Genomic DNA, 18,485 nt, shown 5'->3' with positions numbered 1-18,485 from the left:
TGGGAAAAGAGAAAGCGTACTGGACTCCCATTTTGGATAGTGACCAGAGCATACTAAGGAGAGAGGGCCTCCACTAGTTTCTATTACATGTCAGGAGGGATTGTGCCGTAATTTTTAAAAGCCAATAGTTTTTCAATAACGTAATACTTGTCTTAATACTGTATTGCATTCTTGAGACCACAAAATAATAATTACCGAAATATTTCAGAAAGCATACCTAGAACCAACAGCACCATCACCGGAATCCTGGCTCCCAGCCTCACTTGGTGTGCTCACAGATTTTGACGATGGAGACATAGGAGGGGGGACTAAATAGTGAAACAGACAGGTATCCGCTGTTACTAGTCGTAGAGGTTGCACAGCTTAGGATGTTTCCAAATTAATTTAACATGGAAGCATTAAAAAAGTGATGGTAAACCAAAAAAAAAAAATGGATGAAAATGAACAATAGAAAAAAGGGGAAAAGACAATGTTAACATATCATGCTGGAGATTCATGCAGTTTTGGCATTTAATGCATTTTGGGGTTATATAAATAAAAGTATAATTTACACAAAATGCTGGAAAATAAAGAAGATTCCACTAGAACATCTTAATACTATGCTACCAAACTATTTACCCAGACATTTAAAAAGGTCATTAAAATATACAATGGGCTAGACCCAGACTTTCCATTAGCAGAAGTCCACTCACAAGAAGCTCCTGTTGGAATAGGGGGCGGGAGAGGTGATTTTTCATGCAATTAACCTGATTTTGCTATATCTTATAACGCCAATTATTGTTGGGATGGGGTGGGGGGGGAAGTAATAAAGCAAACTCTTCCCCCAACAGCTTTTTAAAAATTGTTACTCTTCACCGAAAACAGTTTGTTTATTCTGTTCAGCTAAACCTCAATTTACTAGGTCTAACATTTAATTATTTAAGCTTCTCCTTAAAGGGAGATTTGTTTTCAACATTTTGTGACAGACTTTTAGCATAACTTGAATGAAAAGTGAGAAGTGGGAGCATTCAATCCAAAACATGTTTTTTTTTCCTTCCCCTACTCAACTGCACAACAGCCAATTAAAGGTGCACACCTTTTAACGTCTCTACATTGTTTTGTTTTAACAGAACACTGAATTTTTCATAGCAAAACATTCTACAGTAAATAATTTTTTCTTCATTTGGATTTTTAAAGACTGGATTGGGTAACATCCAGAGTTCCCATGTGCAGAATTCCACTCCTGAGCTGTTCTCTGGAGGCAGGGGGAGAAAGGGATTTCTCCTTCACTCTGCAGCTCCCACAAAAGCTGCCTTGCAAGGTTGGAGAACCCTATGTAACAGCATGGGAGGTGGCGTTGAGGAAGTGGGAATGACATAAAATACCCTCTCCCTGCCTACAGCAGGAGCCTCAGCTGGATCTCAGCCTCTTCTGTGAACAGAAGGAGCCCTTCTATTTAAAGAAGGGACACTCTGGATCTAGCCCACGGTTAAATATTGACTGGGTTCACACAACACGACTCAAGGTTGAGTACGGGTTGTCACTGAACTGTGGGTTGTTGAGTTGTGTGAACCCAGCTGCGCTAACAAACCATGGTTTGATAACCATGAAGAACCCACAGTTTGCAACCCAACAACAAACCATGGGCTCTCTTCATGGGTTGTTCCTGTTTAACAAACCATGGTTTGTTACCATGGCTTGGTTCATGCAACACAACAACCAACAGTTCAACAATGGTTCAGCGACAATCCAGACTCAAGCTTAAGTATGGGTTGTGGTGCCGTGACAACCCAGTCATTATGTAGGAATAAAATGTAATTGAAATTATCTACAGATGTTATTTGAACTACACAATGGAATTACAAGTATTTTAATCAAAAATATGTCAAAATATGAGTAATATTTCCAGAAAGAGACTGAATCTTTCCCTCTCTTCTGGATAAATATCAATGTTTAAAAAATGACATGCCTCATCATGAACCACTGTTCAGTATTTTCAGAATACTAAAACATACATTTAGGCTACAGGAAAGTATATTTACACAAACACCTTAATGCTACTGCAACACTAACGGAACTGGTAAAAGTCAAAAGTGGATATTTATGTACTGTTACTCCATGTTACAAGAAATCTGAAAAAATAAGCACTGACAAGCAGTGCTGGATACCAACTCAACTCATTATTTGATCATTTTAAAAGGGACATTTGATTTATGCTGAACAAAGTTCTTTGTTATGATTTTAACTGGTTACTACTGCCACCTGTTGGTTGTTTAAGAGTAAGGATTAGAATCTTCAAACACTGTAGTAGTCTTCTTGCTGGAGGAAATATGTTTTAGGCTGCAATGCTAAACATACTTAATAGGAAGTAAATCCCTTTCAATTCAGTGGGACACAGTCCAAGGTGTACACAGCAGAATGAAGTGGTGGAATCTCAAAGCGGCACATGAACAGCTATATCAGTTCACACTGCAAGTCAGGAATATATTATAATGCTAACGCTGGCTCTTCGGCTTAGAAACGGGGACGAGCACCGCACCCTAGAGCCGGACACGACTGGTTGGGAACACCTTTTTATGCAAAAAACCTCCAAGCTGTTCAGCCCACTCCCGTGAGTGGAAGTTTTCCATTTGCACAAATTTTGTCATCAAGCATAGGAAGTATTCAAACATGTGACCACCCAGTTGTGGTCTAATGTGGTATAATCCATTCTACCTCCTCAGAAATCTATTACTTCTTCATAAACACATTTAGAAGTGGGCTGTTAATGAAGCAACGCTGAACTCATCCTGCCTTAGCTGAGTTAGCATTTCATTAATAAGATCAGTGTCTAGTTTTTCTAAAAACTCGTTAGCTTTCGTTAAATGGTAAAAAATTAGTTCAAATGACATTGTGTGCAACTGACAGTTCTAATCACATAAATATAACATCAACTTTTCTTCTATGAAACTAGATCTGGTCCTAAGGTACATAGGAGCTCCATGCACACACTAAGCACTCATGTGCACAGGCATTCATTCATTCATTAGCAGCAACTCTACATCACCAATGTGACAGATGCATGGAACTTCACCTGACACTGGTGAATGAGGACACACTTGAGCACATGGGAGCTGTGTGCGCTCGATGGAGCTCCTGCATGTACAAGGACCACTTGATCAGACAGCTAAACAAAAATCACAGTCTCTCACAGAAAACATTTTTTAAAGTTTTGCTCTGAGATTTAGGGCAGTATCTAATGCTGCCACTGCACATCCACTGAGTATGTTGTGCTAAAAGGATGCACCACCAGGGCAACAGGAAGCTAGCACTTCCTAGAGCAGTCCCAAAATGAGTCCAAATGCTTGTTTCTGGAATGGGACATGTGAGCAGACCTCCCTTCGGCTAGTTCCACTGACACGTTCCATTCCAGAAACTAGCATTTTGGCTTGTTTCTGGTAGCTTTAGGAAGTGCTAGCTTCCAGGTGTGCCAGCGGTGGGTCCTGCTGGCATACGGGTAGCGTTGGATACTGCCCACAGGGTGCAATCCCATGCACAATTACTAGGAAGTAAGCCCCACTGAACAAAGTAGGGCTTACTTCTGAGTAAAGTTGCATAGAACAGTGCTGTTAGGTATGATCCAGAGTACCAAACATGATATGCTCTGGTGCTCCTGTGGAGGTTGAGGCTGTTCCTTCCGAACCACTTGAAAACCAGTTCTAGAATACAGGAATCTCGGGAACAGTCTCCAACAAAGCACAAACAGCTGCCATGGGGGTGGGGGGGGAGAGGCCTCCCAGTAGTCAGAAAGAACTTACCTACCTAAAAGGGTTCTTTCCACTGGGGCCAGAATTTTCACTCTTTTCAAAGTATTTCTCAATTTCCCTAACCTGAAAACTCAATGGGAAATGAAAAGCAGTATCTTGGAGCATACCACAACCTAGTTACACTTAGAGCTGAAGCTGCAGTCAATTTACTTCAGGCAAATTTTTCTCCAGTCAGTGAATTCACTCCTTATCAATAGGTCCACAGCTCTTATGCTAAAAAGGCAATGCAGTTTTATTTTTGGTTAAAAGTGTGATGACTGAATTCTATCTATGTCTTTTCCTTTCCAAAATATTCTTCTCAACAGTCTTATGGGTATTTTCAAGTCTTGAATGGTATTTAGAAATACACTACTTAAAAGTAGACATAAGGAAAAGAGTTACAACATTTATACTATTGAACTAAAAATGCATGGTTTTACTAGTGAAGAAACTGGCCCATTTTAAGAGAACAGAAAAAAGTAGTATGATGGTAGTCTTTTAGGTAGTTTCTTGCAATGTTGCAATGCCCCCTTGTGGCAGGATTCTCAATCCTTTTTATATGTTAATAGATATTTTGCAAGAAACTACTGAGGATTTTTAGAACTTAACCATTCATTAAAAGGAAAAGTACTAGAGATGTTTTGGAAATATTGTCCGTGTAAGTTTGGAGCTTCAACTGCAAATATATTGTCAGTTAATGAAGATACTCTTGTTTCTACTTGCTATGCCACCAAATAGTTTAGGGTCTACTTGAATACCTTAAAAGGTATTCAGGAAATAGCAGAGATGTTGCCTTGAATCCACAGTTCCTGTGACCAGAACTCCACTCAACAGGACATTTCCACTGGAGGAAGCGGTGAAGAGGTAATTTAATCAATCCCTCCTACAGCCCCCTAAAAAGCTAATCTGGATGGCTGGGGAACCCTGCAGAATGGAGCTGAAGTCCAAAACATGTGGAGGGCACCAAGTTGGGGAAGGCTGGTGTAGGAGATGGTGTGAGTAACTGCAGGGGAATCAGCAAAAATCACCTCCCCCATACCTCCAAGCAGGAGCCTCTGATAGATTTCAGTCCCTTCTGCGAACAGAAGGAGCATTCTGGATCCAACAAGTTATTTAGAAAGAAAGAAGGAGGGCAACATTTGCCAGCATTGCTTTTCATTTGTGATTATTCATTAAGCAAATCTAAGTTTGGATACCTTCGTATTACTTTAATATCTGAGACAACTGTAGACATTTAGGGCGCAACCCTATGCATATTTAGACAGAAAAAAGTCCTACAACTCCCATAATGTCTAAACATGCATAGGATTGGACCCACAGTTTTATAAAGGAACAGTCTTAAAACTCTGAGCTGATGATGCCTATAGAGTAACAGTAAGAGATCAACTATATCTATCTGTGTATGGTATATTCAAGATCTGACATTACAGTAACTTCACAAGATAAGTTGTGGCAATAATGAACATACAACAAATACATGCATGAGTGAACAACTCAACTTTCATGCTAATATTAGTGCCACATTTGTTGGTGGGAAGAACATTTACACAATACATTTTCTTCACAATTCTTACCCATAGGAGCTTCTGGTGTTAAACCCATGCTTTGAAGCAAGGCTTCAGCTTCCCGCCTCTTCTTTTCAAGGTCAGACTCATCTTGTACAGGAAGAGCTTCTTTCTTCTGATCAGTCTAAATATTTTTTAAAGGAAAAAATTTATGGTAGTGTAGACTTTCACACACACCACTTGCATTAATGTCCCAAAGTTTAAAGAAAAAAGATTACTTCATTTCACAGAAGTGGCAATACAGATAAGAAATTCATCTATATTTCTTACATTGTCAAGTTGTGCCCTCCTGGGAACTCAGTGCAGCACCAACACCAACTCGAGGGTTGGGGAGGGGGGGTTGCCGTGGTCTACAGGAACTCAATCTCCCTCTCTAGGCTTCCTGCCCATTCGAGTGCAGATCTTGAGTGTTTGTACCTTGTGTTGGGTACCCGGGACAGATTAGGGATTCTGTTGGTATACCGCTCACCCCGCTGCCCATCAGACTCCCTGCCTGAGCTGATGGAGGTGGTCTTGGACTTGGTGTTGAGGACCCCTAGGATGATGGTCCTGGGGGATCTCAACTTCCATGCTGAGGCCGCTGTATCCAAGGCAGCTCAGGACTTCATGGCCACCATGACAACCATGGGGCTGTCCCAACATGTCATCAGCCCAACACAACGCATATAAAAGGACACATGCTTGATCTGGTTTTCTCGACTGGGCAGGAGGAGGGTGATCTGAAAGTGGAGGAATTAACATCTGTCCCTTTGTCATGGCCAGATCACTTCCTGCTGAGGTTTAGACTCCTGGCAGCCTTCCCCCTCTGCAAGGGTGGGGGACCTATTAAAATGGTCCACCCCCGGACGCTAATGGATTCTGATGATTCCAGAGGGCTCCGGGGGATTTTCCTGCTGGTATGGCTGGTGCTCCTGTCGAAGCCCAGGTCGCTCTGTGGGATGACCTCTGCCGGGAGAGGGACAGGGAGAGTGCAACCCTGTTGATTCTCCCGGACCTCTCAGCGGCTTTCGATACCATCGACCATGGTATCCTTCTGGATAGGTTGTCTGGGTTGGGAGTTGGAGGCACTGCACTACAGTGGTTCCGCTCCTACTTGGATGGCCGATTCCAGAAGGTGGTGCTGGGGGATTATTGCTCTGTGCTATTGCAATTGTGCCATGGGGTTCCACAGGGCTCTATTTTATCCCCTTCGCTGTTTAACATCAACATGAAACCGCTGGGGAAGGTTATCCGGAGGTGTGGGCTGAAGTGCCATCAATATGCGGATGACACCCAGCTCTACCTCTCTTTCTCATCAAAACCAGGTGAGGCAGTGGCTGTTCTGAATCAGGGCCTGGGCACGGTAATGGACTGGATGAGGGCCAATAAACTGAAACTCCATCCAGACAAGACGGAGGTACTGTTAGTGGGTGGTTCGGCTGCCCGGCTAGGTGATGTTCAACCTGTTCTAGAGGAGGTTGCACTCCCCCTAAAGGATCACGCTCGTAGTTTGGGGGTGCTCTTGGAGCCAGAACTGTCACTTGAGGCACAGGTGAACTCACTGGCACGGAGCACTTTTTATCAGCTTAGGCTGGTATACCAGCTATGCCCTTATCAGGACAGAGATAGCCTAGCTACAGTTATCCATGCTCTGATAACTTCTCGTCTGGATTACTGCAATGTGTTATACGTGGGGCTGCCTTTGAAAACGGTCCAGAAACTTCAGCTGGTCCAAAATAGGGCAGCAAGATTGTTAACAGGGACTGGCCTGCGAGCTCATATTATGCCAGTACTTTTCCAGCTGCACTGGCTGCCAGTCCATTTCCGGGCCCGATTCAAAGTGCTGGTGTTAACATTTAAAGCCCTTAACAGCTTGGGGCCAGGTTATCTGAAGGATCGCCTCCTCCCATATGTGCCTGCCTGGGCCTTAAGTTCATCCTCAGCGGCCCTTCTCTGTGAGCCCCTGCCAAAGGAAGTGAGGCGGGTGGCTACTAGGAGGAGGGCTTTTTCTGCTGTGGCACCCCAGCTCTGGAATGAGCTCCCTAGTGAGGTTCGCCTGGCACCTACATTGTATTCCTTTCAGCGCCAGGTGAAGACCTTTTAATTTTCCCAGGCAATTTAGCATTTTAGCTTTCTAAACTTTTAGCTTTGTTGTTTTAAATCTGTATTTTAAACTCCTGCACTGCTGCTCGGTTTTACTGTGGTTGTATTATTATATTGTGGTTTTAATGTTCTATATATTTTAAATTGTTTTATTGAGTACTGTTTGGTTTTAATTTTTGTGAACCGCCCAGAGAGCTTCGGCTATTGGGCGGTATAGAAATGAAATAAAAAAACAGAATTGTGAGCTGCATAGCACAGGCTTCCTTGCAACAGCCCTGCATAGGGTAGTCGGGTGTGGGGAGAAGAAAGCAGGCAGAAAGAACTCTGCCTGTTCTGGCTATTTCTTGGTCTCACTACAGGGCAAGGGTATTGAAGGGGGCAGGAACTTGGGTAACTGCTTTCTACATCAGGGGAGGATATCCTGTGGTCCTCCAAATGTTTTCACCTACACAACTCCCATCAGCCCTAGTCAGCATAGGCAATGGTGAGAGATGATAGGAGTTGTAGGCCAAAGCACGTGGACGGCCACAGGTTGCCCACCCCTCTTCTACAGTAATTTGCGTAAGACCAACGAATGGTCTTAGGGTCTATCCTAAGATCAACCAAATACAGGAGGATGCAGCTCTTGCTCCTCCCAGGCCTCTCAGCCCTATATACTTGCTTAAATTCTTATAGCAGTACTAAGTGTAGGAATCCAATTTGCACCAGTGGTTTTGTGCAACAATGTCTGCCCAGAATATTCTGCTCAGTTGTTCATTCGAGAATGTACTGTAAATTAGTGTATCTAACAATTGAAAGAATTCACCATCTTAATTAACATGTAAGAAAAATAAAGGAATTGGCAGTTTGCTGATGCACTGGAAAGAAAGAAAAAATAACAAGCTTGTAAATAGAAGACATGAATCTCCTCTAGGCAAACATGCATAATAGCTTATATGAAATTGTTAAGAGCCAATGCTTATCCCCACACTTTCAAACTACTGATGTGCTACAAAAAGAGATGATTATGGGTAGGAAACCTCTAAAATTTTATGAGCAAATTCTAATGGACTGTTTTTTGCTTTGTTTTTTAAATACTGAGAACTCTCTCAGGCAAGTCATTGAAGAAAAGTGTATACGCAAATGGTTTTGTAAAATGATCACTTGTACTACAGTTAAACTTTTATTATGTAACAGGACTTGTTAACATGTTGGTACCTATTCTGGAGAATGTACCCATTTTTTGCTTTGGTATAATAAATGACATTAATACCTTGCTATTCCGTTGAAAAAGGGCTCAGAACAGCTTTGTACCTGTGATTAACTTTACAAAGTGAATTTTGGACAATCATGACGTGAACAGGTTCATAAGCATTCTTTCGATATCACTCTTCATAAAGAAGATTGTCTTCACATTTGCTGTGGCATGGGCTCTTGTAGGATAGGGGCTACTTTTTCAGATGCAAGAAGTACTAAGGGAAGTGTTGTTGAACCAGTTGAAAACATGACCACAGTGCTATCAAATTCAACTTATACAGAAGTAGACTGTTGCCAAGGAAGTCCACCACAATCATATTTGAATTCAAAAGAGGAAACTTTTAAAGAATGAAGAGATTGGTAAAAATGGAGTTGAATGGAAAAGTTAAGGGGCTCAAGTACCTCCAGAATGCTTGGGGGTTATTCAATACCACAATAATTGAAGCTCAACTAGAATATATACTACAGATCAGAAAACATATCCCCCCCCCCCCCCAAGTCCAAGAGGATGCCAGTGTGGTTAACAAGAAAAATCAAGGAAGTGATTGAAGGCAAGAAGATTTCCTTCAGAAAATGGAAGTCTTGCCCAAATGAGAAGAACAAAAAGAATACAATACAAACTCTGGAAAAGAAATGCAAGGAGGCAAAAAAAGAAAAAAAGAACTTGAAGAGCATATCACTAAAAACATTAAGACGAACAATTTAAAAATCTTTAAATACATCAAAGCAGGAAACAAGCTAGGAGGGCAGTTGGACCATTGAATAAAGGAGTTCAAGCTGTGCTAGAGGTTGAGATTGCAGAAAAGCTGAATGAATTCTTTGCATTTGTCTTCTGTGCAAAAGATGAAAGGAAGATAACTGTGCCTAAATTGACTTTTTCAGAAAAGGAGTCTGAAGAATCGAGGCAAACAGTGACCACAGATGAAGCTCTGGCCTTCTTGATAAATGAAAAATTAACAATCATCAGGGTCAGATGGTATCCATCCAAGAATTCTTAAGAATTCAAATGTTCTTAAATAACTAAAATATGAAATTACTGAGCTTCTAACAAAAATATATACCTTCTTGCTAAGATCAGCCTCTGTACCAGAGGACTAGAAAGCAGCCAATGCAACACCAATTTTATAAAAAGGGATCGGGGGGGGGGGGAATCTGGAAAATTACAGGCGAATTAGCTTAATGTCTGTTCCAGGTACACTGGTGGCTCTCTCCAAACTGGATGAATGGACAATAAAATGGCAAATGCAGTTCATTATAAGTGTAAAGTGATGTACATTACAGAAAAAGCCCTAACTTCACATACACACTGATGGGTCTGAGCTAGCAAGAACTGAGCAGGAAAGATCTTGGGGTCAGAGTGAAAATGCGAATGCAGTGTGGCGCAGCTGTGAAAAAGTCCAATTCCATGGTAAGAATAATTAGGAAAGGAATCAAACATAAAATTGCCAATATCATAAAGCCTTTGTAGAAACAAATCTAAGGTGTGACGACACCTGGAATTCTGTGTAGTTCTGGTTATCACATATCAAAAAGGATATTCTAGAGCTAGAAAAGGTGCATAAAAGGCAATCAAAATTATCAAGGGGCTGGAGCAATTCCCTATGAGGAACTGCTACCACCTTTTTATTTTTTGAAAAAAAAAGAAAAAAGAAGAAGGTAAATAAGGAGGATATGATACAAGTTTATAAAACTATGCAAGTTGTGGAGAAAGCAGAGAGAGAGGTTTTCCTCCTTCTCATATAAAACTAGAACCCATAGTCATCCAGTAGATCTGAATGGAAATTCAGGACAGACAAAATGAAATACTTCTTCACATACTGCATAGTCAAACTATGGAATTAATTGCTAGAAGATGTGGTGATGACCACCAATTTCAATGGCCTAAAAAAGAGCTTAGATAAGAACATAAAAAGAACCATGCTGGATCAGACCAAGCGTCCATCTAGTTCAGCACTCTGTTCATACAGTGGCCAACCAGCTGTCAACCAGGAAACCACAAGCAGGGCATGAGCACAACAGCACTCTCCCACCCATGTTCCCCAGCAACTGGTATACATAGGCTCACTGCCTCTGGTACCAGAGGTAGTGCATAGCCATCAAGACGGGCAGCCACTGATAGCCTTTTCCTCCAGGAATTTGTCTAACCCCCTTTTAAAGCCATCCAAACTGGTGGCCATCACTACATCCTGTGGTAACGAATTCCATAGTGTAACTATGTTCTGTGTAAAGAAGTACTTCCTTTTATCTGTCCTAAAAATTCATGAAGGATGCTATCAGTGGCAATGACTGCAGCATATAATGACTATATGATTCATCCAAAATCAGCCTCAACACCAATGACTGGGGAAGAACAAAAGGAGAGGTTTCTTGCCCTCATATCCTCATTTTGGGCTTCCCATATGTACCTGGTTGGCCACTGGAGGAAACAGGATGCTGGACTAGGCAGGCCTTTGGTCTGACCCAGCAAGGCTTTCGTAATTCTCACTGAAGCTAGACAGCACAGATGAGCATGGAGTCCCATTGAGGTGAATGGGATCCAGGGATACCTATCCCATTAAAAATAGTGTTCTGTGTGCATGAGCTATAGGAGTTACAGCATTACAGCAGCATGGGAAGACTGTTTGTTCTATATATTGAAATGGCTACCCATTGTTTACATTCAAACCAAGTATATACAGTATCAAATTTGTTAAAGAATTCCAACTAAGCAACTTTACATTTCAGTCTACCTCTGAACCTTTTCAGCATGCCAATATCAGCAATTCTAAGATCAGCAATAGACAAATAACTTGAGACTATTTTTCAAAATTCCCCATCAGTGATTTCTGAATGTTGGAAGGAGGGCCATATAAATGGGCTCACTCCTACTCCTACTCTGTTATAGATTTTCCATCAATGGAACTAAAGTTTAGTCAATACTGTCAGGATTTCAGTATTAACCTTCTTCTGAAATAAATTTATGAAAATTTAGAAATCCGTGACATCTCATGTTTTCTCAAACAACATCAAAGCAATTTGGATCAAATTGGACCATCAGAAAGCAAACAGCCAACTACTTTTTCTGTAATCACAGATAATTAATTGTATTGAGAGAGATCTTAGCTTCTCATTGCCGTATTTAGTGTTTTCCAGTCATATGCTGTGGGGATACCCGCCAATTGTACAGTACATGTGCACTGACATCATATTCAAAAGTCATGGTCCGTCAAAGCTTACCATCATCATGTCTTCAATGCTTTGCTGAAGTGAGGCCAAGATTCATACCAGCTGCTTGTGAAAAGCCTACATTATCATCCCTGCCAATTGTGCACTTAAGGAATGTTTGTGATTTCTTTTGTACACTTCTAATTTCGGCTGCAGTATATTAACACTCTCTAAAGTAACCAGCTAAAGATTAGAAAGCAGATAAAGTAGCACCGCCTCCTTTTATTTATTACATTTATATCACACCTTTCTCCCAAAAAGCTCAAAATGGCATACATCATTCTCCTCTTCCTAACCTACCACTCAGGAATACCGTGAGAATAAGACTGAAAGATAGTGACTGGCTCAAGGTTAGCCACCTTCATGGCTGAGCAGCATCTGAAGCTAGGCCTCCCTGATTATAGCCCAACACTCCAACCACTTACTCCACACTTGTTTTCATTCTACTCGTCAAGTAAAATCTTAGGTACAATTTTTACTTACAGCACTTTCCTAACACAAAAAAGACTTTAAAAAATCACACTGGACAATTGCCCTGGTTTAAAAGGACAGTAAATACATATTTTGAATTTTATCTGATTTGCTGAATTAGTACAGCAACACTCCATTATTACTACTACTACTACTACTACTACATTTCTATACCGCCCCATAGCCAAAGCCCTCTGGGCAGTTTCCAAAGGCAGTTTACAATTTTTACATTAAAATCTAGTCTCTCCCCGATGTTATTTAACAGCTATGTGAAGCTGCTGGGGGCTATTATCAGGAGGTCTGGAGTGCAGTGTCACCAATATGCAGATGACACACAACTCTACTGCTCATTTAAATCCTCACCAAGGATGGCTGTAGAAACCGTGTCCAAGTGTCTGGTGTCTGAGTGGCTGGATGGGAAGGAATAAGCTGAAACTGAACCCCAACAAAACCAAAGTACTTTTGGTGGGAGAAAAGGGGAGGTTGACCTGGTGAGGCTGCCCCGAAGGACCAGGTCCACAGCCCAGGGGTCATTTTAGAGTCCCAGCTGTCCATGGAGACTCAGGTGTGAGCCAAGCGGCGCTGTACTAACTCCGTCTGTTACAGCAGCTGCGCCCCTACCTCCCTAACTATCTGCTCCCCTCAGTAATTCATGCCCTGCTCTCCTCTCACCTAGACTACTGTAATGCGCTCTATGTGGAGTTGGTGCAGACCGCAGTGGCCCACCTGATTAAAGGCAGCTGTCGACAAAATCGCATCATTCCAGTGCTGAAAGAGTTGCACTGGTTGCCAGTTGTTTTCCGGGCCCAATTCAAGGTGTTGGCATTGACCTTTAAAACCCTATATGGTTCTGGCCCAGTCTATCTTAGGGTGCACCTCCAGCAACACCAGGGATGCTGCTCAACGAGACTGGCCTTGGAAGGCCTTCTGTCTGTCCCATCAGCCAGGACAGGGGAGAGGGCCTTTTCTGTGGTGGCCCCCACTCTGTGGAATTCCCTCTATAGTGACCTCCACCATGCCCCATCTTTGATAAGCTTCCACCGAGCTTTGAAAACCTGGCTGTTCAGATGGGCATTTGGGGTGAATTAGGGTTTTTTTTTAGAGCAATGTTCTTTTGTTCCATTGATTATGTTGTATTTTGTGTTATTTGTATTGTACGCAGCCTAGAATGGCCAGGTAGCTGGCCAGATGTGCGGCTAATAAATAAATGTACAATATGCAAAATTTACAATACAAAAAACACACAAACAGTATACACAAAGACAACATACATCTGAAAACAACTTTGAGTAATCAGCCAAACCATAAAACAAATCCAGGATCTATTAAAACTCATCACATGCTACCAAATACCTGAGAAAAGTCTTGACCTGGCACCAAAAATATAACAATGTTGGCGCCAGGTGCGCCTCATCGGGGAGATCATTCCAGAATTGGGGGGCCACCATCGAGAAGGCCCTCTCCTTTGTTGCTATCTTCCAAGCCTCCCTTGGAGTAGGCCCCTGGAGGAGGACCTTAGATGTTGAGCATAGTGTATAAGTATGTTTGAGCCAGGAGAGGTGCTCCATCAGGTATTGAGGTCCCGAGCAGGGTAAAGCTTTATAGCTTAAAACCAGCACCTTGAATCAGGCTCGGAAACATATAACACTATAAGTATATAAATATACTTATGAGAGTTGCTTGTCAACATATACATGTTCTTCAAGTGCCCATTATTACAAATTTGTATTACCAAAGAGATCAACCTCCTGCCACCCTCCACTGTTGGCATACAAAGGATATATCAAACATATAAACGGCAGTTCAGCACTCTTTTCTTTTGGCAGTGTTGATATGTAAGAATACATATGCCCTACCACATCCACAGAACAGGTGTATGACAAAACAGCTGTTTTAGCCAATGTCTCCCTAGAATTACCTTGAAGGCAGAAGAGACACACTAAGGAATTCTTTTCTACAGGAGGCGTAGAGAGGTCTTAGCTGAGCTGAAGAAAGAGTTCTGCTCCCTAACTTGGCCACCAAACTAAGCTGTCATTACTGCATCCTGTGAACAGTACACAAGTAGAATATTTGCATGGAGCACAAGTCAATTAACCCACGGTAGCTTACTGTGACGTGTGAACCAATTCAATGACCTGGTTCACATGATCACCTTAGCCCACTGTGCCTTATTAGCCATGGTGGGTTGCAGTGCTCATGGGTGCCAAATTGCCAGTTCACGCCCCCACTACCATGGCTTCTTGTGTTGTCCAAAGCCGGCAAGGGTGGCTTGTCCTAGGTAGTTTGTTAACCACCCCAACAAGCCACCCTTGCTGGGTTCAGATGACATGAGAAGCTGCGCCCAGCCTGAAAAATTATGGAAATCAGCCTGTGATCATGCAAACTTGGTCACTGTCTTAAGCCATGGTTTGCTGTTGGCTTATGACTCTGGCTTGTTTGGGGAGAGACAAGCCAGTATTCCCAGTTCAGATGTCACGATAAACAAACTACGGATGGAGTGTCAACAGTTTGTTTAGCCACTCCTGCTTGCAGGATGAGTGAAGTGGAAGCAATCAGGCAACATGCATAAGCACACTGCTCATAAATGATAAGCCAGGATTCTCCAGATCCCTGACTTATCATTGTGTCTGAATGTGGCCAATGAATACATGAAATCTAGAGATGTGATGGCCTGGAACAAAAAAAAAGGGGGGGGGAGATTCCCCCCACCCCCCAGGCTTTACATCAAACTAATTCTCTGAAATTATATTAATTTATTTATCTGCTTTTATTTAAAAGATGTCTAATTACATTCAAAAGTTGTCATATTTTGTGATATTTATGGTAATCATTCAAATAAGGAAATAATCTTTTGGCAGATGCAATTTTGAAAAGTCCTTACTTCCTTTTTCTTTCTTTCTTCCTCTTTTCTCTTCTTCTCTTCTCTGATTTGAGCCAATCGTTGTTTCTTACGCTCCAACTCTGCCTTCAGCTCACTTTTGTCAGACATGATTAGAATCCTGCCAAAAAATAGTGATTACATGCAAACTTATATATACATAAATGTGTGAATATATCACAAAATATAACTCCTTACCATAAATAAGTTACGATCCTATGAAAGACCAGAACACACCTTAAAAACCATGCATTTTGCACCAAAATATCAGGTACCCAGTTTCTGCATTACTGTGGTTTACTGATCATGCCCTTCAAGTCCAGAGACTTTCTGCTAAAGCCAAATGAAGAGTGTTAAAATGCAACATGTGTTTCTATTCAGATAGTATTTTTTCAATAGAGAGATGCAAACCCATCTCCAAGAACACTTCTACCTCACCAAACATCTAAATATGGCACATGAAAGTTAAATTTCAACTGTATCATATAAGTACAGTTCAGTTTGAGGGCAAGGAATAGCTGATACCTGTTGGACAGAACATCTCCAAAGAATCATTCTAGGGGAGATGTAGTCCCTATTCAGCACACAAACTCTTATTGCAAAGTACCCAAAGTTACAAGGTGCAAATTCACCCCATCAAAACCAGGTGCAAATATATATTAAAATTAGAATTTAAATTTGAAGGGTAGTAAAAATGAAATGTTAAATCACACTCCGTTGAATTTATCACCAAAAGATTCTTGAAAGATTACAGAGAATTACAAGGAACAGAGAGAATGGGGCAAATGCCAGTAAGCTGCACATCTACAAGGATACTTTGTGAAACGGACACATGGTAGACAATAAGCTTAATATCCCATAAATAACTGCCTTTCAAACTTAACTTCTCAAATGAGAAGTGCAGGGTTCAAGCCTGCCTAGAATTAGATTGGTTGTTTTTAGTCCTAGCCATTTATACAGGGATCCTTACTAGGAGTGGGAAATGCACTCTGATGAGCACTAGTCTTTAAGCAGTTTTGAGGCTAATCCCCAGAAAAGGTGAGTCTTCTTTTGTTGTTTTTAATGGCAGACAGTGATGATTTCACTACTCTTTCAGTTTTCACAGTCTTGTCATAAGAAGCCACAACAACCTGCCACACATACCTGGATCAATGCGACTCATTCCTATGCATGTTTACCCAGAAACAAATCCCACTTCCTGTCAAGAAGGGGATAATTCCCACATCAAGACTGCCCAGGACTGCAGCCTTGCAAGCCAATTCTATGCCAAGTTAGACACACCCACCCAAACACATTAATATCAATGGGTTAAGTATGCTTAGCTTGCATGGGACTGGGATGTTACAGTCCATTTCATCAGACGCAACATCATGCATCTGATGAAGTGGTCTCTAGTTCACAAAAAGCTTATGCCATAGTAAATTGAGGGAGAGTGAGAGAGAGTTGTTAATCTCTTATAAAGAAGAATGAAGTACCATCTTTTAGACTAATAGTTTAATTTAGGTTTTCTACCCAACCTTTACAAGTAGGTAAAACCTAGTTCATCAGATGCAGTAATAGATAGAAGCAAGGTGGGATAGTCAATTATATGCACGTAGAGAGCAAACATTCCGTTTTCACGTAAAGATCTATAATATATATGCGGTATTAAGTACAACCTGCAAAAATGGGAAGATAACTACAAATTATGTGTGCCTTTACCAGGCATAAAACCAGTAATCTCTGTTCAAAGTGAGCCTTTGAACACTATCAAACTTAAGTATGAGCTCCTGTTCTGCTATCTCATGTTCAATTTAGCCCCCTCAATTAATTTTCTTCAGAATGACTAACCTGGGGGTCTGTGAATTTGTGCCTAGGGAGATTAAAATGCTCACCAACAGGATTCCTAATATTTTTGGTCTAGATATCCAGTTTATGCCCAGTCTTTGTCTTAAAGTCGTTTGTCCAATATATACTGCCATGTATATGGTCCTTACTACACAATATTAGGTATACAAAATTAGCTGACATGCAGGGAGGGGTAATTACCAGAGGTCATAGATCACAAAGGGGCCTGCAAGCCCATCAAGTCCATCCCCCTGTTCAGTGCAGGAAGCCTGATTCCCAAGCGGTCTCCCATCTAAGTACTAACCAGGGCTGACCCTGCTTAGCTTCCGAGATCAGGCGAGATGTGGCAGATTGCACCACCTCGGCCGCTAGTTACACCGCTGCCGTCGATTAAGGGGCACAGTTGGCATTTGCGTCTGTGGCAAGGTCTGATTCCCAGATCTGAACCGAGTGAGACTCTTTGCTCCTCAGCGAGTGGGAGTTTGGTGCTAGGTACCCAAGGCTTCCCTCCAATCAGCTTGCCACTCTTGACTGTGCTACAAGACTCTTTGTGGTATTTGCTGCAACAGACTAATCACGGTTACCCCTCTGGGAGTACAGAGACCATCACGAGGGCGGAGAAGCCGCCCAAAGGCCGGGCCCGCGGCCTCGGCCGCTCTGAGAAGAGCAGGAAGCCGCCGCGCGCGCCCCCGCGCGAGGGAGGCTCGGCTCGGCTCGGCTCCCGGGCGCGGCCCACGCGACACCCCTCCCGCGCGCGCGCGCGCCCTCCCTCAACGGTCACCCCTCCCCCTCCGTGCCCAACCCCTCCTGATGCCACACAGGCCAAGCAAGGCAGCTCTGAAGCCGCCCCTTCGGCCGGGGAGGCGGGTGGGGCTCGCCCTGCCTCCGGCGCTGACCTGTCACGGGCTTCTTCCTCCGTTCAAGCCGTTGCCGCCTCAGCCCAGACGCGTTGCTCGGAGTCGCTCCTCCACAAAAGCAGGGGGAGGGGGAGGCAGCGAGCGCTTCCAACGAGACGGAGACCAACGACCAGCCCCCCAAGAGACGGCGCAGCAGCACCTGACGCAACGCGCATGCGCGGAAGTGACTCCCCACTCCAGTCCTTCCTACGCGCTGAGGGGCTGGAGCGTGGAGAAAGGCGCATGCGCACGGGGAGGCTGGGCGGGGGGATTGTTTGTCGTCGGGCGTATACGTACAAGTTCACCCGGGACCGGGGCGAAGCTAGTTTTTCCTCTCATTTTTTTATAATAGACAAAAACCGGGCCAAACAAAAGAGACAGGGCCAGACCCTTATACCGACTAACATCTCCCAACTACAAAGTTCGTTAGGACTACAGTTCCCAGCATGCAATGCGGCAAGCAAGGCGCTTTCTGCCGGCTGTCAATAGAACCTTCAGCCTCGGGCGAAGCGAGCAGAGCAGTGCATGCTGGAAACTGGCATATACGGGCCGACTCGAGCAC

At 42.8% G+C, this 18,485-nt stretch overlaps 1 protein-coding gene across 4 annotated transcripts in view; it reads right to left on the bottom strand.

Annotated features, from left to right (window-relative positions):
• Positions 1–18,090, bottom strand: part of DYNC1I2 (dynein cytoplasmic 1 intermediate chain 2) — a 48,997-nt gene extending 30,907 nt beyond the window's left edge. For 2 of the 4 annotated variants that reach the window (XM_084812782.1, XM_084812802.1), the window contains exons 1-4: positions 17,924–18,090; positions 15,204–15,321; positions 5,339–5,453; positions 218–362 (exon numbers count right to left, since the gene is read on the bottom strand). In XM_084812782.1, coding sequence (XP_084668908.1) covers positions 218–362; positions 5,339–5,453; positions 15,204–15,311 — 368 coding nt within the window. In that variant the 5' untranslated portion in view covers positions 15,312–15,321; positions 17,924–18,090. The remainder of the gene's footprint in view (positions 1–217; positions 363–5,338; positions 5,454–15,203; positions 15,322–17,923) is intronic. The other 2 variants (XM_084812793.1, XM_084812812.1) reach the window with 1 other exon arrangement.
• Between the last annotated feature and the right edge of the window lie 395 nt (positions 18,091–18,485).

The sequence above is a fragment of the Heloderma suspectum genome, chromosome 1 (assembly GCF_057233095.1).
Source record: "Heloderma suspectum isolate Gila_16-S chromosome 1, 16-S_ref, whole genome shotgun sequence".
Taxonomy (NCBI): domain Eukaryota; kingdom Metazoa; phylum Chordata; class Lepidosauria; order Squamata; family Helodermatidae; genus Heloderma; species Heloderma suspectum.
The sequence above is the reverse complement of the archived record's forward strand: the minus strand, read 5'-3'. Positions and strand labels throughout refer to the sequence as shown.